The 27,964-nt window shown below is 52.5% G+C and overlaps 1 protein-coding gene across 3 annotated transcripts in view; it reads right to left on the reverse strand.

Moving 5' to 3' along the window:
• Window positions 1-27,964, reverse strand: part of ELAVL1 (ELAV like RNA binding protein 1) — a 44,849-nt gene that overhangs the window by 3,787 nt on the left and 13,098 nt on the right. For 2 of the 3 annotated variants that reach the window (XM_035285402.3, XM_035285400.3), the window contains exons 2-5: window positions 26,588-26,775; window positions 15,724-15,827; window positions 8,043-8,196; window positions 1,750-1,975 (exon numbers count right to left, since the gene is read on the reverse strand). In XM_035285402.3, coding sequence (XP_035141293.1) covers window positions 1,750-1,975; window positions 8,043-8,196; window positions 15,724-15,827; window positions 26,588-26,759 — 656 coding nt within the window. In that variant the 5' untranslated portion in view covers window positions 26,760-26,775. The remainder of the gene's footprint in view (window positions 1-1,749; window positions 1,976-8,042; window positions 8,197-15,723; window positions 15,828-26,587; window positions 26,776-27,964) is intronic. The other variant, XM_035285401.3, reaches the window with a different exon arrangement.

The following is a 27,964-nucleotide window of genomic DNA, read 5'->3' on the forward strand; positions in this document are numbered from 1 at the left end:
CATGGCCTGCCCCATCAAGAGCACTGCCGACTATACGATCAGATTTCCATAGCTGAATTTTAAAATTCAGCTCCATTCTGTCCAGAGGAGCTTCCCTAGCCTTATCTTCAAACCAGAATCATCAAGGCAGGCAGGCCAGCTTTGGAACTTGAGCTAGGCTGAAAACGCTGGGTAACAGCCATGAGAATAACACCTCTCACCGCAGCATGTGTGGCAGTGAGCAGCACCCACCCAGCCTCACTGTTAAAACAATTATGACTATAATTGAGCCAGGCTCATGACTATACCCCCAGAACTTTGGGAGGCCGAGGTAGGAGGATCACTTGAGGCCCGGAGTTTAAGATCAGCCTGGGCAACACAGTGAAACCCCATCTCAACAAAGAAAAAAACATTAAAAATAAAAATAGTGGGAAATCTGTTCTTGTCATACCTGACAAGAACAAGTGTCAGTGCCCTCCTTGAGGTTTTGTCAAAAACAAAACAAAACAGCCCTGACATTGAGACCTCTGCTGTTTCTGAGGCTGCAGCACACCTGCTCCTGGAGTCCAGGGCACTGACTCTCACCGTCTCTATCCCACTTGATCCCATAGTCAGAACCATTTTCAGGATGGAAGGACTAAGAAATCCAGGAAAACTGCTCCCCTCTAGGACAGGGCTTATAAACAGAATGCATTCATCCAGCGTTCACCAATGCAAATGACTCCACAAGGCAGGTGTCTGAAAAAGGTCTGCCTTAGGGCTGCTGATCAAATGTCTAAAAGCTTTGGAAGATCTGCTCTCACCTGAGTATACCTAAGGTAACGTCTTTTCTCCCACAGATAAGAAACATTCAGTATTCTTTTTTTTTGAGAAAGGGTCTCACTCTGTCACTCAGGCTGGAGTGCAGTGGTGCAAACAGTTCACTGCGGCCTTCACCTCCCGGGTTCAAGCAATCCTCCTGCCTTGGCCTTTCGAGTAGCTGGAACTAAAAGCCAGTACCACCATGCCCACTTAATTTTTTCATTATTTTTTGTAGGAACAAGGGTCTCACTTTGTTGCCCAGGCTGCTCAAACTCGGGGCTTCAAGTAATCCTCCCATCTCAGCCTCCCAATAGCTGAGGTTACATGCCCCCCACACTGGGCATGAAACCATCCTTAAAGCTCGAGACTCCATTCTCCCGTTACTCGGAACTGCGCACTGAGCTCTAAGTGCTCATGCTCCCAGGAGCCAGTGGGAACCGGTGCTGTATTTTTTTTTTTTTTAAGACAGGTTCTGGCTCTGTGGCCCAGGCTGGAGTGCAGTGGTGTGATCATAGCTCACTGCAACCTCAACCTCCTGGGCTCAAGCCATCCTCCCACCTCAGCCTCCTGAGTTGCTGGAACTACAGGAGCACACCACTATGCCTGGCCAGTCCTGTATTTCTTGTAGAGATGGGGTCTCGCAATATTGCCCAGGCTGGTCTTGAACTCCTAGGCTCAATCGATCTTCTCTCAGCCACCCAAGGCACTAGGATTACACACATGAGCCACTTTGTACAGGCTGGTGTCACTGTTTTGATTCCCATGAAAAACAACACCTGGCTGGAAGTAAATGGCTTTCCTACAGACACCTTTCTGATGGAGGCTGTGGTGTGGCGCTGCAGAGTGATTCTGAAAGTGCTTTCTGATGGGATCAGTCTAGTGTTCCTGTGGTTTCCATTCTGTGGCTGTGCAGTCACCTGCCACTGGGGGTACATGTGGCTTTCAGGAGTGCGCACCCTCCCGACCCACCTGAATCTCTGCGCCTGGTGGTGAACGGGGCCTCCAAACCGTCGTGCTGGCGAGTGGTACAGCTGCGAGAGGAGTGCCACATTTTTGTTCTGGTTGGGATTGGCTGCAAACTTCACTGTGATGGGCTCAGAGGAACCTGGGGGTTTATGACCATTGAAACTGGTAATTGCCTCTTCTGCCTCCGACCGTTTGTCAAACCGGATAAACGCAACCCCTCTGGACAAACCTTTTTAACAAACCAACAAAAACGGAGTTAGGGGGAAAAACGCTAGGACTTTCAAAACTGAAAAGCAAAAGTCAGGTCAGTCTACTGTGGGCCAGACTGGAAGCCTGGTTAAGGAAATAAACAAAAATCAAACCTAAAAGTGAAAACAAATGGATGGAGTAAAGAAAATCAACAACTAACAGAAGATTAAAGTTTTAGACTTTCTTCCTGGTTGAAGCCACAACTCCAGTGTTGGCGCCCAAAGATACTTTGGTGACAGACATCCCCAAGAGACACCCAAGGCTCTTATTTGGAAAAAAGCAACATTAGGAAACAGCACATCCGCCGTCACTATTTAGCCGCCAGGTGCCTGCCACAGAATGGGTATGTGGATGTACTGTGGGGTCGGTGGGTAACAGGGTTGGGGTGAGGGCTGCGTCTGAGAAATCCTCCCTGGGCTCTGGGGCCACCCACCTGGCTGCTGTCTCTGGGGCCCACTGTGACAGTGGGCCTCGTGGCTGAGCCTGCCGCAAAGGTGCCCAGCTTAGCCTGCGTGCCTTCTCCTTCACGCCAGGAGGGTGTGGGGTCCTGTGGCTGTCCCCTTGCCAGGTCTGTGCTGCTGCTGTCCCCTCACTCTTGTCTTGGGATATTCCACTCTAAGGTCCTGCACCCTCCTGTGGGCCCCAAATTGCCATCAGAATCAAATGAGGCCAGAACGCTGTTCAGGCTTGCAAAGCAGAGCTGAACCTACCCACAGGCTCACCAGGCAGGTCTGGGGTCCCTGTGTGGGAAGGGCCAGTCCTGGATCCCCAGCCCAATCCTGGACAGAGCAGCATGAGACCTGAGGCCTGCCCTGGTGTGGGCGGCACTGGTCAGCCGGGCACAGGTGTGAGATGCCGAGCAAGGCAGATGGAAGGAGAACATGGCTGTCCCCCACCTCTGCCTGTCCATACGCTAGGCCCGGGAGGGAAACACGAGTAGCACCATCCCTTGAGGAACCTGGGGAGCAGGCTGGAAACTGGATGCAGTTGAGGGAGATGGGAGTGAGGGTACACTGGGCAGTGGACTAGCTCCTTCTCCTGGGGAGAGGACATGATGAGGTCAGAGGAAGGCCCAGGTGGGAGAGGTGACAGCTGAGGGGCCAGTCTGAGAGTGACATCACTGGGTGGGAGTCATCGGTGTGTCCTGGTGGGAGAGGCTGCCGCAGATGGCCCAACCCAAACACCCTGGTTCTTAAGACTTTTAGTTGAGCCAGGCCAAGGCTTGTGCTTGTGGTCCCAGCTACTCCAGAGGCTGAGCCGAGAGAATTGCCTGAGGCCAGGAGTTCAAGACCAGTCTGGACAATATAACAAGATATCACCTCTTAAAGGGGGAAAAAAAAAAAGACTTCTAGTCAAAGGGTGTCCTAAGTCAGGTTTTTTCTTCTAGGTAAAGGCCTGTGGTGCATGGTAAAGAACAATGACCAGGCCAGGCGCGGTGGCTCACGCCTATAATCCCAGCACTTTGGGAGGCTGAGGCGGGTGGATCACGAGGTCAAGAGATCGAGACCATCCTGGTCAACAAGGTTTTAGTACAAACCCAGTCTCTACTAAAAATACAAAAATTAGCTGGGCATGGTGGTGCGCGCCTGTAGTCCCAGCTACTTGGGAGGCTGAGGCAGGAGAATTGCTTGAACCCAGGAGGCGGAGGTTGTGGTGAGCCGAGATCGCGCCATTGCACTCCAGCCTGGGTAACAAGAGCGAAAACTCTGTCTCAAAAAAAAAAAAAAAAAAAAAAAAAAAAAACCACAATGACCAAAGCCAGGCAGCCTAGGGCCTTGGGTGACCTGTCCAGCAGGCACCCAACTGTCCCCATGTCCTGTCTCCATGTCTCACCTGGCACCTTACTCCACCACTTCCCAGAGGGTCCCACCAGCTGCCCCATAATCCCAACACCTCAGGCCCCAGGTGAACACACAGATAGCAGCCTTAGTAAGGTCACACCTAGCGCTGTGCACATGTGCCAGGAATATTCTGGGGCTCAGGCCCATTTCTGAGCTGCTGCTCAGAAGGAACACCTGAAAACATAACCCTGGCAGATGCTGCTTTCATTTATTCTCACACAACATGAATGACAGCTTAGTCAGTCTTGGAAACCTAAACAAAAATCTAACTTTAGGCAAATACGACTGACAGTTGACGCTGGCTGGCTCTTAGGGAAGCTGGCTCCAAGCAGATGGCATCATTCTGTTTCTAAAGACCCTGCAGCCCAACAGAGAGAAGGCATGCATGCAAGTGTGGGTTCCTCATCTGGTGTTGTAGAGTGGCTTTCAAATGCAAGCGAAATGAAGAAAACTTGAGTAAGCAGGGCCAGAAAGGATGCTGTTTAACACAGGGAATAGCAATTCACCATATTATTTTTTTCTGAGACAGGGTCTCGCTCTGTCACCCAGGCTGGAGCGCAATGGCTCAATCTTGGCTCACTGCAACCTCCACCTCCTGGGTTCAAGCGATTCTCCTGCCTCAGCCTCCCAAGTAGCTGGGACTACAGGCATACACCACCACACCCAGCTAATTTTTGTATCTGTAGCAGAGACAGGGTTTCACCATGTTGGCCAGGCTAGTCTTGAACTCCTGACCTCAGGTAATCCACCTGCTTTAGCCTCCCAAAGTCATGGGATTACAGGCGTGAGCCACTGCACCCAGCCACAATTCACTATATTATTTAAGGAATGTATACTTTCTGAACTTGGCTCTGCAATTTTGGTTTTTGTTCTCCCAGTGTTTTCTATTTTTTATATTTAATATTTTTTGAGATGGAGTCTCACTCTGTCACCCAGGCTCAAGTACAATGGTGCAATCTCAGCTCACTGCAATTTATACCTCCCAGGTTCAAGTGATTCTCCTGCCTCAGCCTCCCCAGTAGCTGGGACTACAGGTGCCTGCCACCATGCCCAGCCAGTTTTTTTTTTTTTTTGAGACGAAGTTTCGCTCTTGTTACCCAGGCTGCTGGAGTGCAATGGCACGATCTCGGCTCACCACAACCTCCGCCTCCTGGGTTCAGGCAATTCTCCTGCCTCAGCCTCCTGAGTAGCTGGGATTACAGGCATGCGCCACCATGCCCAGCTAATTTTTTGTATCTTTAGTAGAGACGGGGTTTCACCATGTTGACCAGGATGGTCTCGATCTCTTGACCTCGTGATCCACCCGCCTCGGCCTCCCAAAGTGCTGGGATTACAGGCTTGAGCCACCGCGCCCGGCCCAGTTTTTATTTTTAGTAGAGATGAGGTTTTGCCATGTTGGCCAGGCTGGTCTTGAACTGCTGACCTCAGGTGATCTATCTGCCTCAGCTTCCCAAAGTGCTGGGATTACAGGCGTGAGCCACCACGTCCGGCCTCCTTGTGTTTTTAGAATTTACCAGCAAAGTCCAAGAAATGGCATAATCTCCAGATGAATACATTATCTTTTTTTTTTTTTTTTTTAAGAGTAGGGGTCTCACTATGTTGGCCAGGCTGTTCTAAACTCCTGGGGTCAAACCATCCTCTCACCTTGGCCTCCGTAAGTATTGGAATTACAGGCATGAGCCCCCACGCCCAGCCATCCCCATCTCTTTAACACTAAAAAGCCCATCACAGGAAGACAAACTTCACACGCTGCCCTGCTACACACTTCTCTTCCCTGCTGCCCACTGTGTACCTCATGAGGTGCCAGCAACAAGCACCCTCTGTCCCCAGCAGGGAGAGCCACAGCCCCGGGACAGGAGCCTCATCTTCCTACCAATTCTGCACCCTGGGGTGGGAAGCAGGGCTGGGGAGACCCTCCCGGCTCCCTTCTCTCTGCTTCCCTCACCCCCCTGCAAAGATGCCAAAGGTTCCTTCTGCCACCTTGAGTTTCACAGTGGGTGCTGGGGGGCAATACTGAGATACCCCCAACAGCCTGGGAGACACTACCTTGGAGAGGGAAAGGAGGCAAAGTCCCCAGTAGCTGTGTGCAGGGGTGTATTCCCCCAGCCTGTAGCCTGTGTGTGCCTCAGAGACTAAGGATAGTCCCAGGAGAGTTGGGTGTCTGGGGGCGTGTTCTTAGACGCTGGGGGCTCCGAGTGGAGAGCAGGATCCCCTCATTAGAGCTGGGCTATGGCTGGAGGGGAGTGGACTGTGGGGCAGTGAGGTTGGCTCCCCCGGCCCCAGGCACTGCGCAGCCAGCTCAGATGCCCCAGTGCAGAGTTGGGGGCAATGAACCCATGCACTGGCCCAACAGGATCGTTCTCTCAGCTGGCACTTCTAAGGTAAGTGAGGGGACTTCAGGGACCACAGGACTCTTCTGGTGCAGACCAGGGGATTACATCAGGTAACTGGCATCCCCCGACCCTCTTTCCAGAGCGAAGGCAGAACGGAGGAGGCTGTGTGAGTGAGCCCTCTCCTTTAGCACTGTCTAGTGCCAGGGCATGAGTCTGTACTAGGCTATTTGTGGTCCCCAAGAGCCCCCATAAAGTGCACAGCGGCCCCTTCCCTTCCTTGGGCCCCAGTGGGACTGAAGGCTGGCAGTGGCAGGGCCAGTGCGCACTAGGGGGGCTTCCCACAGCCGGCCAGGAGGAGGGAGAGAAACTGATGAGGCTGCCCACCACAAAGCATGTAGCTCAGGGGATGGAGGACAATGTGCGTGTCCCTCCACCCTGCAGGCCAGGAAGGCCCCACCCGTGTTCGAATGAAAGGTGAGGTTCTGGGCTGCTGGGGGAGCACTGCTGTTCTCTCAAAAAGAGGTCATCTCAGAGCATGACTTCCTGTGGTGCAACTACTCGGTGTATTTGAACACCACAGCCAAGGTGGGAGGAATATGAAAACCACCCACACAACGCCCAGGCCTCGCTGGGTTTGGCGAGCAGACTCTTCCCTCCTGGTTGGTCAGCACACTCCCACTCCTACTCCAAACAGAGCTGAGCGATCTGAAATCCCCTCAGCGTGGCCTGAGCTCCCCATCCCCAAGGTGGGGCCATGTGCAGGGCTTGGCACATGGATGTGGTGGTGTACCAGTTTCTAGCCTAGCAGGGCAGGCGGGCCAGGCAGTGGGTCGGGAGCACAGCTGTGAGTGCGGGCGTGTCCCCAGCTCCTCACTGCCTGATGGTGTCACACAAAACCCAGAGCCCATGTTCAGTGCCAAGACAGCCTGGAGGGGCCAGTGAAGTGGCCAGGACTGCCTGTCCAAGAGAGGAATTCACCACCATGTGTTCTGTGCACTTTAGATGTGCTCCCCAGAGAGGAGCATCTGAATTCTGGGGATTTGGGGCCATCAGATTACTGCACCCCAAACACCTGCAATGAGAGCCACAGTGGACAAATGTGCAGCAGCGTTTTTTGTCCCCAAGAAATAGGGTCTTGCTCTGTTGCCCAAGCTGAAGTCCAGTGGCGCGATCATGGCTCACCACAGCTGTGAACTCCTGGGCTCCAGCAATCCTCCTACTTCAGGCTCCTGAGCAGCTGAGACTACAGGCCTGAACCACCACACCTGGCTGTGGTATCCAATTTTTTTTTTTTTTTTTTGAGACAAGTCCCACTCTGTTGCCCAGGCTGGGGTGTACTGGCGTAATCTCAGCTCACTGGAACCTCCACCTCCCAGGTTCAGGCAATTCTCTTGCCTCAACCCCCCAAGTAGCTGGGATTACAGAGGCTTGCCACCATGCCCAGCTAACTTTTGTATTTTTAGTAGAGATGGGGTTTTACCATGTTGGCCAGGCTGGTCTTGAACTCCTGACCTCAGGTGATCCACCCACCTCGGCCTCCCAAAGTGCTGGGGATTACAGGCGTGAGCCACTGCACCTGGCCTGCAGTGTCCTTTTCACCCCATTCATGGGCAAGGCCAGGACATTCACCTGCCTGAGGGAAGGTGTGAGAATTTCTTGGTGCTTTCACCGTACATGAAATGCTGGCCTAATCCCCAGCTTCTTTTAATGCCATCTTACCTCCTCAAACCAATGCCAACTTTTCTCATTTTGGTACTGTCCTCATTTGTAGAATAACTAATGACATTTAAAATCAAATGGTGATCTGCCTTCCCCAGACAACCCAGTCCCCACCTAGGGAATACTGTCCCCATGCCTCAGGCCCCTGTGGTACCTGTGGTCTGATCCACGAGGACCCTTGAGTTGATGATCCGCCCAAACCGTGAGAACATGTCCTCTACGTCCTTCTGGGTCATGGTCCGAGGGAGCCCACTGATGTACAAGTTGGCATCTTTGATGACCTCTGAGCTCGGGCGAGCGTATGATACCTTAAAAACACAAACACTTTCTGGATTAGGACAGGCATGTGGCCAAAGCATTGAGGGGGGTGCTACATTTTGGGGTTAGGAAAAGCCAACACTGGGGGTAAGAAATCATACAGGGAATGATTCTCATCGCTGACGCTGACCACCTGCAGCTGCGTGGTAACTCACTGCAGGATAGGCTGTGAGCTGGGGTGCCTGGAGTGCTTCCTCACTGGGTGCTCACCATCCCCAAGGAGGCAGGCCTGACTCCCATGTCACAAAGCCCAACTGAGGGCCCACAGCTGGTAGTTGGTCACCTCTCTGATGTGCTGGACAATGAGTTGGTGCTAGAGATAAGACCTGGTGCCTGAAAGAAGCCAGTAATACAGTGGGCCAGCTGGGAGCTGCTGGGAACACACGAGACTCCTCTGCCAAAGAGCAAGCTTGCCACAAAAGCCCTGATGGGGGCTGTGAGTTCTGGGAGGACCCAGAGTTTGTACTCAGATCCACTCAAGTGTACACTATTAAACGACTCAATGTCTTTTGGACTTCTATTTTGCAAAGTCAAAGAAAACTTAAAGAGAACCTTCTGGGTGCTTTGACAAAATGGCACAGTTATCATTCGTGTGTGGAGGGTGGTGAGGGGAACCCAGAGGCCAATGCAAGAAAAGGCCTTCGGTGCTTTCCCAGGTTGGCGCTGATGGCCTTGCAGACCCCACAGCCCAGAAGGAGGAAGAGGACAAGGGTGGAACCTTTCTGTTTGTGAAGGGGCAGTCTGGCAGGACTCTCAGCCGTCTGGAGGTTGGAATATGGAGGAGGGGGCAGGAGCCATGTGCCCAGGAAGGGTGGGGACTTGAACCTGTGTGAAAGGAAGTTCATTCCCTTCGAGTGAGGGGCACAGAACTTATGAGCCGAGGTGAGACCAGAACACAGGGAGAAACTGCCGCTCAGGAGTCACTGGGCAGAATCTGTGTGCCGAGAACACACAGGCAGCATCCTTTGAGAAGCTCCTATCATGTTCCAGAGAAGGAACGACAGACATTGCTGCTGCCCATAGGGCAGCGGGCAACCCAGCAGGAGAGCATGAACCCCATGAGGAGAGGAGTGGTGGGGCTGGAGGCCAGCTCCACCTGGTGGCAGTGGGAATCGAGGGAGCCCGTCACTATGGGGCCCATGAGGTCTCTGGGGACACCATGCTGCTCCCAGGCCTGGGGCACTTCCATAAGCCTGTGCGCAGGAGCTCTGAGGGCACTTGGTCACCCTGTGATTTGGCTTAGGGGTTGCCAGTGCTGTCCCCAGAGAAAAAGAGGCTGCCTTGGCCCCCAGCCTCCTCTACAGTGTCCAGGCCTGCCTTGGCTCTCTGCAGACCTGTCTGGACTTGGCAGTATTTGGGGGCCTGCCAAGCCATCACCCTGGTGCTGGTGAAGCGGAGCTAAGGCTGGCACTGACTGGACCTACTGACGTGCTTGGATGAAGACCCAGAGGAGAAGTGCCCTAGAGCCAAATGCTGGGGAAAGCTCTGATGCCTCCCAAGGACAGGTGTTTCCAAGGACCATGGGAACTCCGCTTTCCTCTTCTCTCTAGACACTGTCATGTTCAGTCAGGCCAGATCAGAGCAGCTGGCGCACTGCGGGCGTGCACCAACCTGGGGCTCCCCGACCCCTCAGCCAGAACCCTCTTTCCTAAGCTCCCAACACTGCTTGCTCGCTGGCGTCAATAAGGTCTTTTTCTAGCTGCCCATTCTCGAGAATTCATTCAGTGAGGGGTTCAATTGTGCTCCCCCCCATCCAAATTTACATGCGGAAGTCCTAATATCTCAGGACCTCAAAACGTGACCTGATTTGGATACAGTCATCATGGATGTAATCAGTTAAGATGAGGTCACACTGGTACAGGATGATCCCTAATCAAATGTGACTGATGTCCTCATAAAAGGGGGAAATTAAGGCCAGGTGTGGTGGCATAGGCCAGTAATCCCACTGTTTTGGAAGGCTGAAGGGGAGAATCGCTTGGACCCAAGAGTTCAAGACCAGCCTGGGCAACATGGCAGGACCCCATCTCTACAAAAAATAAAATTAGCTGGTCATGGTGGTGTATACCTCTACTCCCAGCTACTCAGGAGGCTGAAGTGGGAGGATCGCTTGAGCACAGGAGTTTGAGTCTGCAGTGAGCCATGATTGCACCACTGTAGCCCAGCCTGGGTGACTAAGTGAGGCCCTGTCTTTTTTTTTTTTTTTTTTAAATGGAGTTTCGCTCTTGTTACCCAGGCTGGAGTGCAATGGCGCGATCTCGGCTCACTGCAACCTCCGCCTCCTGGGTTCAAGCAATTCTCCTGCCTCAGCCTCCTGAGTAGCTGGGCCTACAGGTGTACCACCATGCCCAGCTAATTTTTGTATTTTTAGTAGAGACGGGGTTTCACCTTGTTTGACCAGGATGGTCTCAATCTCTTGACCTCATGATCCACCAGCCTCGGCCTCCCAAAGTGCTGGGATTACAGTGAGCCACTGAGCCCGGCCCGGCCCCGCCCAGCCCGGCCCTGTCTTTAAAAAAAAAAGAATTCCATTTAGAAAGGGGAGAAATGTGGATATAGGCACTCGCATAGAGAAGTGCTGGTCGAAATACCCTCATCCCTGCCTTGGCCTGCTGTGTGAAGATGGAGGCAGAGACTGGGGTGACACTTCTCTAAGTCAAGGAACTCCAGAGACTGCCAGCCTTCACCAGGAGCTGTGAGAGGGGCCTGGGACAAATCCCTTCCCAGTGCCTTCGAGAGAAACCAACCCTGCCGACACCTTGGTCTTGGGCTTCCAGCCTCCATAACTGTGGGTCGATACCTTTTGCTGAAACAGCCTGGCCTGCAGGGCTTTGTCACGGTAGCTGAGCAAACTCCTACCCTTCCCTGGCCACTTGGCTTGCCATGGATCCCTCCACTCGCATCAACACCGAGTTCCTCCTGTCTCCATTTAGTTCTTGACTGCATTGATCATGACCTGACACACTATGTATTTTACTTACTTTTCAAGTTTTTTGTGGAGACAGGGTCTCACTATGTTGCTAAGGCTAGACTTGAACTGGATTCGAGTGATCCTTCTGCCCTGGCCTTCCAAATGGCTGGGATTACAGACATGTGCCACCCTGCCTAGCACCTATTTTACTTATGTAACTTCTAATTTTGCAAACAGACTGTGAGGCTCAGACTTGTGTGTTTCCTGCTGTATCCAAAGCACCCAGAGCAGCCTCAGGTGAATGGCAGGCATCTGGGGACCACTGCTGCATGAGTGGAGCAAGCAGTTGTTAAGAACGCCTGCCTATCTGCACTGCAATCCCCAGCGCTGGCTTCTGTGGGTGACAGGAGTTTTGCTGTTCTGGTTCCTGAGGCGTGGATTTCACAAAGTGCTGGGGAAGCCTCCAGGTGACAGCATTAAGTGCCTATAGCCACACATAGTACCCGGTTTCACACCCTGGCTTTGCTCCTCCATCCCTCCGTGACCTTGGCAGGGCTGTTTTACTACTCGAAACATCAGCTTTTTCCAACCAAATCTGGGGACCATCCTTTATGTGGCTATAAGGAGGGCAGGTGGGATACTGGACGGAAGGCCTGGCCCACTGTTGGCCTTTGGTAAGCACTGGCTGTGTGTGGCACACAGGGACCCAGCAGTGACGTAGAGCTGTACACAGACACTCTGCAACGTCCTGGCAGGGACACCAAGCTGCACCTGGGCCATGCTCAGCCTGTCACCTCCATGCAGGAGCACTCCCACTGTGGCTGCCTGGCTGCTACTATGGGGAAAAGACTAATAGGGATGAGGAGACAGGACACCTCCCTCTCGACTCTGCCACCAAGGGAATGACATCAGGATCAAAGAGAACAGAGTGGACAGGATGAAGGCAAGGGCATATCTGGGCTGTCTGTGAAAGGCTAGGGCTCTGGGAAGCCCTGCCTGCAGGGAGGAGTGTGGGGCAGAGGTGTGGTTCCCAGGATGTGCTTGGGTCTCCTCTAGGATGCTACCCTCGCCCTGTGCCCCTGCAGGTCCTGCTGCTTAGAATACCCTCATCCCTGCCCAGGCCTGGCTAACTCCTCCTCCTCCATATCTCAACTCTGGCTTTCTTGAGGGAGCCTTTCCTGGCACTGGCCACTATTATAGGCTCCCTGAGACCGTCCTGGGGCCACCTAACACTAAACAGTGGGCACCGCTGGGCTCCCTGAGGGCAGCCACAGGCCAGGGACCCCCAGCACATAGCAGAGGGCTTGGCCCTAGCCCATACTGTCATAAAGGATTTGTCTGGGGGTCCTAAGGATTGTCATAGAGGATTGTCTGGGGGATTTGTCTCTGTCCCAGATTCCTAGGAGGGAGCTTCTAAAACTCCTGGAATTTTCTCTTTGTTACTGTGAGGACTTGGCTCCCACTTGAGTTTGTGCTAAGTAATGGCTTGGGATGGACTCCAATACCAGAAAGACCAAGCATGTGACTAGAGGGTTGAGGTGATACTGGTCTGACCTCCAGGGTGGGGGAGGGGAAAACGGTGCTAGGGATGGAGTTCAATCACATCCGAAGACTCAATCAATCATGCATTCACAATGAGAGCCCAGTAAAAACACTAGACACCAAAACTCCATGGAGTCTCCTGGCAGGTACACAAGTCACATGCAGGGAGGGTGAGGCACCTGACCCCACTGGGTGTGGACTCACGAGCTCTGTGCTTGGGACCCTCTTGTGTGGCTTTGTTTGGCAGGCCCTGAGTTGCAACCTTTATAAACAAACTGCCACTGGAGGCATGAGTTCCAGGAGTCATTCTAGTGAGTTATGCACCCTGAAGGAGTGGCGGGAACCTCTGAATTTGAGCCAGTTGGCCAAAAGTGCAGGGGCCTGGGGACCCCCAAAGGGCGACTGGCATCTCAGGTGAGGATGGTCTTTTTGGGGGACCAAGGCCTTAAATTTGTGGGGGCTGTGCTAACACTGGGTGACTGGTGTCACAATAGAACTGCAGGACACCAGGTGGCATCAGATCAACACCGAATAAAAAAATCCAGGATGAGCTGAACACACAACTCTATACAGGCCCTTATCCCGCTGCACAAATGAGTCACCCTTACATTGAAGAGGGCAAGGGATCCGAAGTCCCTTTCCCTTGGTCTCAAAGTATCTGGCCCAGCATTGGACACTGGCCGGGGGTTCAGTAAACGTTTGCAGAATGAATACGCTTGAAGCACAGAGGACCCCAGGGCCATGCCAGAGGAACTGCCAGAGAAGCCAGGCCCGGACAGCTTCGGGGAAGCCCCAGGGAGAAATGACTGAGGACTGTCACATCCCCTCCAGGCTGGCCTGTTTCTGCAGAACTAGGACAGTGGTGAGAAGCCACTGAGAACCAGATTCTGCCAGCAGAGGGCAGGGCTGCTGAAGGTGAGTCAGGCTTCTGCACACATGGCTGGGATGACAGGAAGGGATATCTGTCTAGGCCTGCGACCCTGGGGTCCTGCACGGCTCTGGCTTCAAACTCAGGCAGCCACTCCCCAGTCTTTCCTACCAACTTCAATCCTAGAGAGGCAAGAGAGTCCTGTTGACACAATTGCATTGGCATCCAGCTCTTGCATTTGAGTAAATGGAACTGCTGCACAAGAGTAACCAACTGTTCTGTTCCACACCTCAGCCTGGCTGCCTCAGAAACAACCTTAAATATTTTCTTTTTTTTTGAGGCGGAGATTCGCTCTTGTTACCCAGGCTGGAATGCAATGGCGCGATCTCAGCTCACTGCAACCTCTGCCTCCTGGGTTCAGGCAATTCTCCTGCCTCAGCCTCCCGAGTAGCTGGGATTACAGGCATGCGCCACCATGCCCAGCTAATTTTTTGTATTTTGAGTAGAGACGGGGTTTCACCATGTTGACCAGGATGGTCTCAATCTCTTGACCTCGTGATCCACCCTCCTCGGCCTCCTAAAGTGCTGAGATTACAGGCTTGAGCCACCGCGCCCGGCAAAAATATTTTCTAAATGGAGGAGAGAACTCCTAGGAAATAGGGAGTCCAGGGCCAAGGATCAACCACCGGGGGCTGGAGGTGAGGAAGAACTATCTCTGCTCAGGTGGAAATGCATGGTGCTGGGCTGCCCTCACCAGCCCCTACAGTGGAAGGCACCTTTGGGGACCTGCGCTGGACACGAGGATGCAGCACTGGTGCACCTGCCCTCAGGGAGCCCACAGCATACCATGTTCATGCTGCTGGCACAGGGTGGGTCTGGGAGAGCTGCTGCTGAGCAAGGGTTTGGCCACTGAGTAACCAAGATCATGGGGCAGTCCGAGGGCAGGGACAGAGGCCTCCTCTTAGCTGAAGGTGCTGCCACCACCAGGTCACAGGACCCTTCCTAGTGGGTAGGCAAAAATCCAGGCTCCCAGGGTCTGCCCTGCAGTGACTCAGGAGGCCCCTCTGTAGCCTGGGAATCTGTATTTTACAGCTCCCCAGGGAGCCCTGGCAATCAGATAAGCTGAGGAAGAACAGCCGCCGTACAGGTCCAAGAGAGACCCTTCTGGGCACCTCATGTGATTCAGGGAGCACCATTCTCTGGGGTAGGGGCATCTAGCAGATCTAAAGGTTCACACAGGCCCACCACATTCCAAATGGCCTCGGAGAAGATGACGGGATTCTGGCCGATGAGCCTGCATGTCCATGGGTACCTTGTGAAGGCAGGCACCAAGGGCGGGTGGGCACAGTGGCTACTGCAGGAAGCCTGGTCGGAAGGACCTCTGCCTGGGGCACAGGAGGCTCAGGGAAGGCTCAGCAGCTCCCAGGACTGACAGGAGACCAGGGAGCAAAGGTCGGGAAAGAAATGAGGCTTGATTCAGGCGGCAGGAGCTGCCCGTGATCAGGGGAGCCAGAAAGCAGACACTTGGGGATGGGCGGATGTGGGGCTTGAGGCTGACAGCCTCAGTGTATGAGGGAGTGGGCCAGATAATGATGACAGAGGAAATCCATCTGTGTAACCTAGAGGAAGGACCTACCAACTCATCCCAGGAAGCCACCACAGCCCTGCTGGAGGTGCCACTTCCAGGCTGCTGCACAGTTGGCTTCCTCAAGTCACCTGCTGCTGTGAAGTCTCCACATGTGGCACCCACCTGTCACATGTGGCTGTCCTCTTGTCTACTATTTGCAGCCCCGACTCATGGGGGCACTGAATTTGTCTGTTTTGGTCACTGTGGGGCACACAGTAGGTGCTGAGTGAATGCTGGCTGAATGGGCAAGAGGAGGGTTACAATGGGCCCCAAGGAGCTTAGAGGGAGCACTGTGCAGGCTGGGGGTGGATGGAAACACAATGAGCCAGGCAAGACAGATGGTGGGGAGGCCTGGGAGCTGACGCACCCTAGGGACACCCTGGGCAGGAAGTGGGCCCTGAGCCACCCATGTGAGGCCTGGGATGGTCACCACCTGACCAGGGTATCTGATGGGAGCCCTAAGGAACGACTGTGCTCACAGTCCCCTGGAGAGAGACCGTGAGGCCGGGTGGGCTCAGCACAGACCTGTGCCCAGGCCAGGAATGGACATGGTGGTGATCAGATCCCTTTACCTTAATGGTTTTTGACTGGAGCCTCAGGCCGTTCAGCGTGTTGATTGCTCTCTCTGCATCCTTTGCAGTCACGTAGTTCACAAAGCCATAGCCCAAGCTGTGTCCTGTGCAGGAGAACACAAGGACATTGGTAAGTTGACTGCCTGCGAGTGAGAGGTACAGGGAAGTCAGGCAGCACTGTATCTGCCCAGCATCTGGAAAATGGAATTATAGGTGCTAGCAAACTTTCTTACTTTCTTCGGCAAACACGTACATTTTCTGGAATGAACACAGGTTACTTTTTTCTTTTAAGAGACAGGATCTTGCTCTGTCACCCAGGGTGGAGTGTAGTGCTGAGATCACAGCTCTCTGCCACTTCAAATTCTTGGGCTCAAGAGAGCCTTCCACCTCAGCCTCCAGAGTATCTGGGACTACAGGCCCACTCCACCAGGCCCAGCTAATGTTTAAAATTATTTGTAGAGATGGGGTCTCTCTATGTTGCCCAGGCTGGTCTAAAACTCCTGGGCTCAAGCAATCTTCCCACCTTGGCCTCCCAAGTGTTGGGATTACAGGTGTGAGCCACTGTGCCAGGCCAAGGTTTTATTTTTGTAATTTAAAAAGCCCTAAAAGTGATTTAAAAAGGAATATTTAAAAATTGAAAAAAAACCTGCTATGGACGACATCTTTCTGAATGATCAGTCCTGTGGGTGCCAGCTGCTCTGTGGGGCCTGGGTGGTGAGGATGAGGAAGGTCATGGCGGTGGACAGGCTAGTGGACCCCAGTTTGTGTCGCTGTTGCTTTGCCACTTTCTTCTCCAGAGCAGGAGGGCCTGCTGGCACCACCCAACACCAGTTTCATTTATCTCCCCAAGCCTGAGACCAGCCCGGACCCGCTGTGGGGCAGAAGAGGATGGGGAGCCCAAGGAGAGGCCAGGGGCTGAGAACCCCCAGCCCCGCAGGGCAGGCCCTGCCCTGGTGTCATAGCCCTGGCCATCTCCTGAGCTTCTCTCGGCAGTGGGGGAAAACCAGGGTCACAGGCAGGTGTCCCTGCACCCCCTCTATGAAACACTCAGCACAGGTACAAGTGAACACCCACTCACTGGATACCACAGGAGGGAATCAGGATGGTGGGGGCTGGACCAGAGGGGACAGTCACTAGGGTGGGGGTTCAGAAGGAGCTTCATAGAACATCTGGCCAAACACCCTCACTGAAGGAGAAGTGAGGAGGCACAGGGAAGAGCGCAATCCCTGTCCTCCCCCGAAGCTTATCCACTCAGTTGCAAGGCTAGTGAGCATCAGCTGTGGGTGGCCAGCCCGGCAGGCCTCACCAGCACTGTTCCATTCCCGAAGCCGGCAGAGAGTGACAATGAGCAGATTGCTGAAGAGGAGGAGGCCTGGAGCCTCACTGAGGCAGAAGGCCATCCACAAGACTGACTCTGAGTTATTTTTTAACAGTTTTATGATATGCTTGGGTAGGCTTATAACTTGGCTCCTCCAAACAATACTTTTCTTTAGAAAACAGGTCCTGTGGAGAGTTCCTTCTATCACGTTGCTTTAGCTTAACCTATTTCTAGAGGACTAGTACTACAGGAGAGGTAAAGTTCAAAAAGTAGATCCTATAAGACGTAACATATAGTTTTCTTCTAAACATCAAGGTATTGCTCAGGCACACTTCAATAACAAGATCTGGTCTACTAAGGAATCCAGCATGATAGCTAAACACTTTAGACCACAAACTTACCATACATCTTACAACACATGTTACCCTCCTGGCACCTGGGCCAGGGGCATCCAGACCCCTCTCACTGATAGCAAGATTACAAATCCGCCAGAGAGCCTAACCCAGGTTTGCTACTTTCTTTTCTCTCATTTTATTAATTTACTTTTTGCCACTTTCTTTTTAAAATAAATTTTATTTTTCAGAACAGTTTTAGGTTTACAGAAAAATAAGAGGGATAATACCAAGTTCCCATACAGCCCCTCCCAGTTTCCCCTATTGGTACCACTGCACGTGAGTATGGAGCACTGATGACAATGAATGTTCCCATTAACGTCAGTCCACGCCCCATCCACTTCCTTAGTCTTTCCCTCAGGTTCTTTCCCGCCCCGGGATCTCATTCAGGATCCCACGTGACATTAATAGTCATGTTTCCTCAGGCTCCTCTAGACTGTGACCGTTTCTTGTTTCTCGTGATCCTGACAGTTTTAAGGACTGGTCAGATATTCTGTAGACTCTCGATTGGGTTTGATGGAGTCTCTGTCATGGTTGGAGTGGGTGTTGGCATGGAAGAACATGCGTGGAGCGCCCTTCTTGTCATACCATGTCAAGGGCACAGGCCACTGATATGACTTATTGCTGCTGTCGCTGACCCTGATCAACTGGGCCGAGGCGGGCAGTGTTCCAGTTTTTTTGGCTATAAAGTGACTCCCACCCCTTTCCACTCTGCCCTCTGCAGAAGGAAGTCAGGACACACAGCCCATGCTTAAGGAACGGCTCGGAAGAGTTCCGCTCCCCCTCTGCAGGAGGCAGCAGCTACAGAAATGATGTGCTGTTAGCTCTGCACAGGCCACTCTTTCCTAAAGAACAAAACCACACTCAGATCCTCTAGACCCGTGTTTGTAATAAAACTACATGGGGCTGAGAGACTCAGCTCTGGAGCCCTGGACAAAGTGAGAACATGGAGCAGCAAGATGGCAGGACCAGGCCCGTGTGGAGTGAGTTGGGATCACAGCTCAGAGAACAAGCAACAGAGCAGCACAGCCAGGTCAGCATGGCCAGGGCCTCTGCAAGCACCCCAGACGGTAGTGTGAAACCAGACCACAGAACGTCTGTGATATGGATTCCTGACCAACGATGCCAGCCTGGCTGGGTTTTTTCCTTCCTGAACACCTGCTCTCCAACTGCTCAGTGCCATCTGCATTCGGGCCCCATCTTTCTGCCCCATCCACAAGCCTGGACCACCTGCCTCCTTGGCTGTGGCAGCTCAGATGGACTAAGAGCTGCTTGAGAAAGTCACACACCAGTAAAAACTCAAGCCCCAAGCCCTGGTCCTGTGTCCTCAGTCACAGCCAGCTCCTCTCAGCACATAAACGCGGGCCCTGCCTGGCCCAAGTCCCTGCTTCCTCGTCTCCCAGGTGCTGGGTGGTCCTGGCTGATCCCCTAGGATGGTCACTGCCCTGGGGACCATTTCAGGATGTGTCCCCTGAGCTTTCGGCAGCTTGGGGTAGGGCCCACACTCTTGGGATGCCCCTCCTCTGAGATGTGGAAACCACATCAGATTTCCATCTCCCTGACTGTCTCTGCTCAGGCTCCTCATCCCCTGTCCATTCCATGGAAACCCACGGGCCCCAAGGATCCACCTTTGGCCCTGTCTCTGCCATATGCTCTTCCTCACCACACACGTGCCCAGGCCTGTCAACATCACTGAGGGAGTTGCACACCCTTGGACAGCCCCTGTTGCCTTCCCTGGTAAAGCTCCTCCTCTGTCTTCAAGGAGCTGATGCATTAACTGAACACCTACTATGTGTCAGGCCCTGTGCTCGGCTGGGGGTTAGTGATGCATGACAGAGGACAGTGGCTGCCATCATGAAAGCTGTCACATCCCTGTGGGCAAGTCAGACAACATTGTGGAGAGAAACTGACAAGCGTTAGATAGGGGACAGGAGGGCCCGTGGCGGAGGAGATATTTGAAACAAAACCTCTGTGTGGCTGGTGTGAGCAGTCCAGACAGAATAGCAGGTGCCAAGTCTCTGAGGCGGAGATGATGCCAGTGTATTCCCAGAAAGAGGTGCCCTGTATGGCAAGAGGCCTGGGAAGTGGCCCCTGGCAGCAGGGCAGAGCCAGTGTGGAGCCAGTGGGCTGGTGATCTAACCCAGATAGGAGATTTGGGCTCTGTGCACAGGCCAGGGCAGCAAAGGAATGCCCCACCCAGAGGACTGCGCCTGGGGTAATGGGGAATGGCTCCTGACCTCCCTACAGGCTGGACCTTGTGGGTCAAGGCCTGGCTTCATCTCCTATGTCTGCTCTCCTTTCTGTGGTGGGTGCCTGGAGGCAGTCACAGGGGAGGCAGGTGAGGGACAAAGGTGCCCTGGTTTCCACCCACTGGGTGAGGCCATCAACTGGAATGGCTTCGTCCAGCACCTGACCGCCCACTTCCACCCTTGCCTCCAATACAAACTAGTCTGGGCAGCTTTTTAAGCCTCCACTGACTGCTCAGGCCACGCCCCCAACCAATGAAGTCAGAAAAGGAGAGGGGGTTGCCAGCTGGCCTCAGTGGTTTTAAGACAGGGTCTCAGTCCGTTGCTAAGGCTGGAGTGCAGTGGCACAAGCTTGGCTCACTGTAACCTCTGCCTCCTAGGCTCAAACAACTCTCCTACTTCAGCCCCCCTCCAAGTAACTAGAACTACAGGACCTCACCACCATACCCGGTTAATTTTTGTATTTTTTTGTAGAGATGGGGTTTCACAGTGTTGCCCAGGCTGGTCTCAAACTCCTGAGCTCAAGCAATCCTCCCACCTCAGCCTCCCAAAGCGCTGGGATTACAGGCATGAGTCACTGTGCCCGGCCTCCTCAATGGTTTTCTGTGGGAAGAGATGGCCAGAGGCAAACCTGTGTTACTTACAGTTAAAGGATTACAAGCTTTTAAAAGTTTTTAAAGCTCCCTGGCAATTCCAATGCATGGGGGGCACAGGGCTTTCCATGGTTATGCAGAGGCAGCCGCCAGAGGAGAAGTAGAAGTGGCCCCCAAGTTAGTTTCTCCAGGTAGCGTCCATAAGCTACCTGCACCAGGGGCATCTGGAGTTTAGGGCAACAACTTGGCTCCCTAGATGCCCCCATCCCAGTCCAGGACCCAGGATGTCCAGCAGGCATGGAATTCCTATCTCCAAACTCCTTAAGGATGCTTCTCCTGCCCACTAGCAGCAGAGCCTATCAGAACCCCTGTCTGGAGACGAGAGATCAGCCCCGAGATAGGAGGCCTGAGGGCTTGTGAGGGAGCAGGAGGACAGGGGCCTGTCTGGTGTGCTAGGGGGCAAAAGGGGCCCCTGGGATGGGAGGTGGAGAGGCGGGGAAGCAAGAAGCAGAGACTGGCAGGGAGGAATGCCTAGTTCTCACTTCCCTCAGCTGAAGGAAGAGCACAGGGCAGAGGTTCTGGGCTCTGGTTCTCTGCCTGCCTGGCAACAGCATCCCCCTCCAGGAAGGTTAAAGCACAGATGGTCAAACACACTGAGTTGCTGACTCAGGGGCCTGGGAAGAGCCTGAGACTTGAATTTCCCCAGGTACCCTGATGCTGCTGCCGGCCCCAGGACTGCAGCCTGACGAAGACAAAGCTGCCTCTGCAGGGAGCACCACGGATGCCTTACAGGGCACCCACACCCCGCCTGCCCCGGGCAAACGCTGGCTAGTGCTCTCCAATTTCCAAACACATTTCCCTCTCTTTGGATGAAGGTTAGGATTGAAGAGCTGGTTCCCTGTCTTCTGCTGCCAGACACAATGCTTCCATCCCTCAGTGCTTCTTGTAGCTAGAAGAGCCCTGACTTGATGTGGGATGCAGGGCTGAGAGGGGCAAGTGCCCTGTGGATGAAACCCTCCTCTGCACCCTGAGGCTAGGTCCCATGAGTTCTCTCTTTAAAGGTCTACAGGGGATTAAGGGGAGACTTCACTGAGAGACAGACAGTGGGGAATGAATTAATTCAGCAATAAGAAACAGCCAAGGTCCACAAAAGAAATGGGCAAAGGACAAGAAGGGTATTTTACAAAAGAAGTACCAATAGCCACTAAATACAAGCAATGATGAGCTTCACTAGAAATGGGAATCAACCCGATCGGATTTGTTCGTCCCTCACAGGGTGGCAGAGGTGAGAAACCCTGCCAAGGGCTAGTAGATCAGGGCCAGACAGAAAGCAGGGTGAACTAGGCGTCCCCTAGAGAGCGAGTTGGCAACAGGGACCAAGAGTCTTTAAAAGGTATACTCTCTCATCTGCCACTTCGCAGGCAGGAAGACTTTCTATGGAAATAACCAGTGAGCAAAGATTTGTGCCAGAACATTTATCTCAATGGGGCTTTCAAACATCAACACATGGGGAGCTGAATACTATGCAACTGCATGACGATGGGATCGCGAGATATTCAGTGAAGAGGAAAAATGTCCAGATACAGGAAGGAAAGTCGATCCGCAGCTTGAAGGGTGAGCCAATTCTGCAGAGGTGTATGACTGCTTATGGCCATGAATACATAAAGAAAGTCGTCTGGAGGTTCACATGTCCAAAAGCTAACAGCAGTGTGATTGTGGGTGATTTTTTTTTTTTGCTTGGCTCATGCTTAAGTTTTTTTCTGTGAGGATCAAGCATGACTCATAGTAAGAAAAAAGCAGCCAGGATGGGAAAGTCTGGAAGGGCATTCCTGCACAGGGAACAGTGTTCAGAGAATCACCAGCACCCAAGAGTAGGGCTTGACTGGAGGGGTGCAGGGTGTACAGCAAGTGGTGAGAGAGGGCAGGTGCCCAGGGGTCTCGGGAGCCCCTGGTAGGGGTGCAGGCTTTAACTCAACCAGAGGTAAACAAGACAGATCCGTGAATGGGGCTGCAGCTGGTGGCTTCAGCATGGCAGGCCATCCATGATGGTGGAGAGTTGATTCCTTCTGATCCCCTGAGGGACATATGGGGCTACTTCGGAGAGACCAGACACCAGGGCAGGGCTGCCCAAGAAGGCAGAAGGCAGGACAGCCAGGCGCTGCAGCAGCCTCCTTAGCTGGTATTTGTGGGTGGAATGGCCAACAACCAACCAACGCCATATCCCCAACATAAGGACAAGGGCCAGGACAGCCAGAAACATTCTGAGCTTTGAGGGTGGCAGTCCCTTCCTCTCAGCCATCACCATGCTCCTCTTTCCTCCTGCCTCCAGTGCCTAGCCCTTGGTTGGCACACAACCAGTATTTGCTGAATGAATAGATGTCCATGATGATCTGCACTCTCCCCCATTCCCAGCACCATTCATTTACTCATTCATTCACTCTGCAAACACGGACTGTGGCTATGTCTAGGCCTACAGAGATTAATGAGGCTCCTGCCTCCAAGAACGATACCGACGTGCTGGACCAGAAAGCTCCAGCTCAGTCGTGGGTGGAAACCCCGCAGTGCAGGTTGGCCTGGGTGCCATGAAAACCCACAGTAGAGCATCTGACACTTGGGCCAGGGGAAGCCTCCTTAAGTAAACATGGCTGGGACCTCAACAGTTTGAGGAGGGGAGTGACAGGGTCACATTTGGGCTATCAAAGAGGCCCCTCTGCTGCAGTGAGGAGGGCAGTCTTCAGGGAACGCAGGGGGCCAGTTAAGAGGCGAAAGTGATAATGTGGGCCACAAATGGTGATGTCCTGGGCTAGGATGGTGGCTGATGAGAAAGAGGAAAGGGATGGACTGAGAAACACCAGGAGAATGAGAGCCAAGGACACTCCTAGATTTCTGAGCAGAGCCATCAAGTGGATGGTGGTACCACTGGCTACAGTGGGGACAACTGGAAACAAGTGGCTGGCTTTCGGGAGAGTTAGGTCAGTTTGGAGTACACTGAATTTGAGGGACTGAAGGCATCTGGACCTCAGAACAGCTTTCTGGTCAAAAAGGAGGTGGCAGACAGAGGGCAGCTGGAAGCCACGGGATGACTCTGCCCACCCCAACTGTCGGCTTTCGAAGAAGAAGGCAATGCATAACTCCAAGAACCAGCTGAGTCAAAGGCTAGGAGAAAGGCGCTAAAGACAGAGAGGGCATGGCCTCAGGGCAGTTAGACAGGACGGGGGAGGAGGTGCTTCTGAAAGCCAGTGGAAGAGGATACTTCTGGAAGGGGGTGGAGACAGGGAACAGGACAGTCGGTGGGTGAGAGGCCAACACACACAGCAGTGGCTCTCGCTGGGGAAGACTGCCTCCTAGAGGACATGTGGCAATGCCAGGACATTTTCAGGTTTCACCAATGGGAGGTGCTACTGGGACTACATGGGTAGAGGCCCCGGGCCAGCACAGTGTCCAGAGCACAAATGTGGAGGAATTCTGAGCTAGAGGAAGCTGGAACTCTGGAAGGAATTCCTTTCAAGACACTCGAAGCCCAGGAAAGGTAGGTACTTGGAGAGCCCGAGGCTCCTGGGAAACCAGGAAGGGAAGGAAGGATTGGGCTGGAGAGGTGGAGACGCTGTTAGTTCCACTGTGAAACAGGAGGCGGTTATCAGCTGAGGGTGAGGGAGGGTGGACAAAGGCCTGAGGAGGCAAACAGGGAAATGGCTGTTGTGGGACTCAGGGACAACTGTGTGGTGAGTGGAGCTAGGCCAGGGATAAGATTTGCTGGGGTGCCTGCCTGGCCATGTGAGAGGCTGTCTTGCGGTGTTGGGAGAAAGCAGTTGGCTGGAGAGAGGGGTGGTGAGACCTAACGCTGTGCCCCGGGCCCTGCCAGCAAAGAGGTTTGCCCACACTGGCAGCAGGATGAGTAAAGCCAGGCTGCAGCATGTTCTCCATGAAGCTCCAGTCACTCACTTCAAGAGCTACTAGCAAGAGGCTGGGCCAGTAGCTCTTGCTCTGTCATTTGAAAGCCCAGGCCCAGACACTCCACAACTTCTGGTGCGCCCATTACTAACTACTGTCCAAAGATAAGACAGGGCTCATCTCTGAACTGAACTAATTCCCAAATTACACTTTTGCAGCCTTAGTTGGTTCTCAAAACCAGTTTTCTACAGACTGAGCCAAATCTAGGTGTTCCTATTAGCATAGCTCACATTCCTTTGAAAACCACAACGAGGGAACAGAGAAATCAGGTTCCAGGAGAAGGACGGCAAATTCTGCGGTAATGCTTGCAAAATCTCTGGTGCCCAGGAATACCAAGGAAAATTCCCTTCCACCAGAAAGTAGGAGGAGAAAGGCGAGACTTGTTAGTGGCACAGGAGAATTTTTAAAACCTTCTCGTATTCAGGATGGTCTCCTGGCTTCTACAATATTCTAACACATAAGTTTGTATATTGCATAAAGTCCCTACTGAGAAGGCGTTAATTAAATCAGACTTTCAGAGATGAAGGACAGAAGGCTTCTGTATTCAGTGCCCCCATCTGAAGAGCTAATTTTCTGTACAGACACCAGACAGGCTCTTTGGGAGGCATTTAGGGGTCAGGTGTCTTAATGTAACCGGGGAAACACTGAAGATAAAGTGTGATGATGGGCACATTAGGTTCAACACATCACTCTATGTTCAGGTATGCTTGAAATTTTCTGTAACAGAAACTTTTTCTTTTTTTTTTGAGGTGGAGCCTCACTCTGTCGCCAGGATAGGGTGCAGTGGCATGAACTCAGCTCACTGCAACCTCCGACTCCCTGATTCAAGTGATTCTCCTGCCTCAGCCTCCTCAGTAGCTGGGATTATAGGCATATGCCACCATGCCCAGCTAATTTTTGTATTTTTACCGGAGACAGGGTTTCGCCATGTTGGCCAGGTTGGTCTCCATCTCCTAACCTCATGATCCACCTGCCTCAGCCTCCCAAAGTACTGGGATTACGAGCATGAGCCACCGTGCCTGACCCTTAACTTTTAAACTAGTTTTCTTTTTATTTTTTTGAGACAAGGTCTCACTGTTGCCCAGGCTAAAGCACAGTGGTGCAATCTCGGCTCACTGCAACCTCCACCCTTCAGACTCAAGTGATCCTTCTGCCTCAGCCCCACAAGTGGCTGAGACCACAGACACGGACCACCATGCCCAGCTAAGTTTTTGTCTTTTTGGTAGAGACGGGGTTTCACCATGTTGCCAAGGCTGGTCTTGAACTCCTAAGCAAGTGATCCTCCCACCTCGACCACCCAAAGTGGTGGGATTACAGGCATGAGCCACCTGGCCTTAAATAAGTTTTCAGTATAGGAAATCACAGTCCCCAAACCCAGGATAGCAGCCAGAGCACCGGGAGGAGTGACCATTCCTTGGCTTTCTAAAGCAGGGCAGAGATGAAAAGGAAGGGGGGTGGTGGTAGAGGAAGGGGGAAGAAGAGAAGAGCAGGCGTTGGGAGAAGGAATGGGGAGGAGGGGGAGGAGGGGGAGGAGGAGGAGGAGGAGGAGGAGGAAGAGGAAGAGAGCTCCCCACATGGTCTGTCCATAATTCTCTCCAGAGTCCTTGAAGTCATGCTGTCGGAATGGAGGCCACTCTGTAAGTAGGGCCTTAACAGGTGCCAGGCCCTCTGCAAACACCCATGAAGTAGGGACCATCAGGATGTAGGAGCCACCATCTCCACATTCCGGATGGGGACACAGAGGCTTAGAAGTTCTACTGTGAGTGAGTGGAACAGCAGGGCTTTCAGCTGCCAGACTCCCGCCCCTCTGAGAGTTCAAGCTCAGCGTGGTGCAGAAGTTCAAGTTGATGACGTTGACAGTAAAGAGAGCAGCCCAAACATAACGAAGGGCTGTCCAGGAGATCCTCCGTGTTCTGCTGACCTGGGCCTGACCAAGCACAGGGGCCTCAGCGGGCAGACAGGGGTAGGCCTGCCTGCGCCTACCCTGGACAGGACACTCGCCAGGGTCCTTTCCACACATGGGACCCAATCAGCCCAGGCCAAGCCAGGTCAGGCTGTGCTTCTCCAGCCCCTTCCAGCTTTCAGAATGCCCTGTCTCTGGTTCCTTCCTCTCCTCCCACTGTCCTATTTTGTACATGCTCTCTGTCTTAACAATGAATTTTTCCTCTTTTGGGAACTTATGTCCGATCTCATACAAGAGCAAAGGACAAATGAAGTTTGAAATGAAAATGAAACTTCACAGTCAACGTTTCAAGGCTGCAGTTATCCTGCACTGTGGAACGTCACAGAGTCACAGGCAAAGGAGACAGTGCCCAATGGGACAGCCACCAATACCGCTCTTAAAAAACGCCTCCATTTCTTTACCTGCTACTTTATCCCGAATAAGTTTTGCAGATTCAACTTCACCAATGCTGCTGAACAGGCTTCGTAACTCATCCTGGGTCATGTTCTGAGGGAGGTAGTTGACGATCAAATTCGTTCTCCCAATGTCACCCCTGCAGTCTTCGGCCATGTGGTCTTCATAACCATTAGACATTGTATTTTTCAAATATCTGCACAGGAAAAAAGAGCAAGTAAACTCCAAATGTTCATACTGCAGTATATGAAAGCAAAACTAGTAAGTGCATTTGCACTCGATTTTTTTCTTTCTTTCTTTTCTTTTTGAGACAGAGTGAGACTCTGTCACCCAGGCTGGAGTGCAGTGGCATGATCTCAGCTCACTGCAACCTCTGCGTCCCAGATTCAGGCAATTCTCCTACCTCGGCCTACTGAATAGCTGGAATTACAGGCGCCCTCCACCATCCCCCGGTAATTTTTGTATTTTTAGTAAAGATGGCTTTTGCTGTGTTGGCCAGGCTGGTCTCGAACTCCTGGCCTCAAGTGATCCTCCCGTCTCAGCCTCCCAAATTGCTAAGAGGTGTGAGCCAGGGCGTCCGGCTCTGCAGTTAGAGATTCTTTTCTTTGCTGCATATTAACTTACAGTCACACCAAAATCTGCATGTGGATGTTTACAGCGGCTTTATTTATAATTGCTAAAACCTGGAAGTAACCAGCATGTCCTCCAGTGGGTGAATGGATAAACAGACTCCATTTATGTGGTTCTGTACACGGGCATATTTTTTTATGATAAAAAGGAATGAGCTATTAAGCCAGGAAAGGCATTTAAAGAAACTTTAAATGCGTCTTGCATGTTCTGCACATGTACCCCAAAACCTAAAATGCAATAAAAAATTAAAAAGAAAAAAGAAAAAAAAAAAGAAACTTTAAATGCATATTTAAGTTGTGATTAAATCTGTGTGATTCCAAGTCTATGACCTTCTGGAAAAGGTACACTACAGAGAAAAAGATCAATGGTTGCCAGGGATGTGAGTGGGCGGGGACAACAAACAGTGGAACCCGGAATTGTCAGGGTTTTAGGGCAGTGAAACCATTTTGCACAAAATGTAATGGTGGATGTGGACAATACATGTTTGTCAAAATCCACAGAATGAACAACATACAGAGTGAACTGAACTCTGAATTACGGGCTTTAGTTACTAATAATGTGTCAATATTGATTCACCAAGAATAAAAGAGGTACCATGTGAATGTGAGATGCTAATAATGGGTGTGGTAGCACCATCACAGCTCACCATAGCCTTGAATTCCCGGGCAATCCTCAAGCGATCCTCTTATCTCAGCCTCCTGAGTAGCTGGGAATACAGGCACGCGCCACCACACTTGGCTTATTTTTGAAACTTT

The sequence above is a fragment of the Callithrix jacchus genome, chromosome 22, assembly GCF_049354715.1.
Source record: "Callithrix jacchus isolate 240 chromosome 22, calJac240_pri, whole genome shotgun sequence".
Lineage (NCBI taxonomy): Eukaryota > Metazoa > Chordata > Mammalia > Primates > Cebidae > Callithrix > Callithrix jacchus.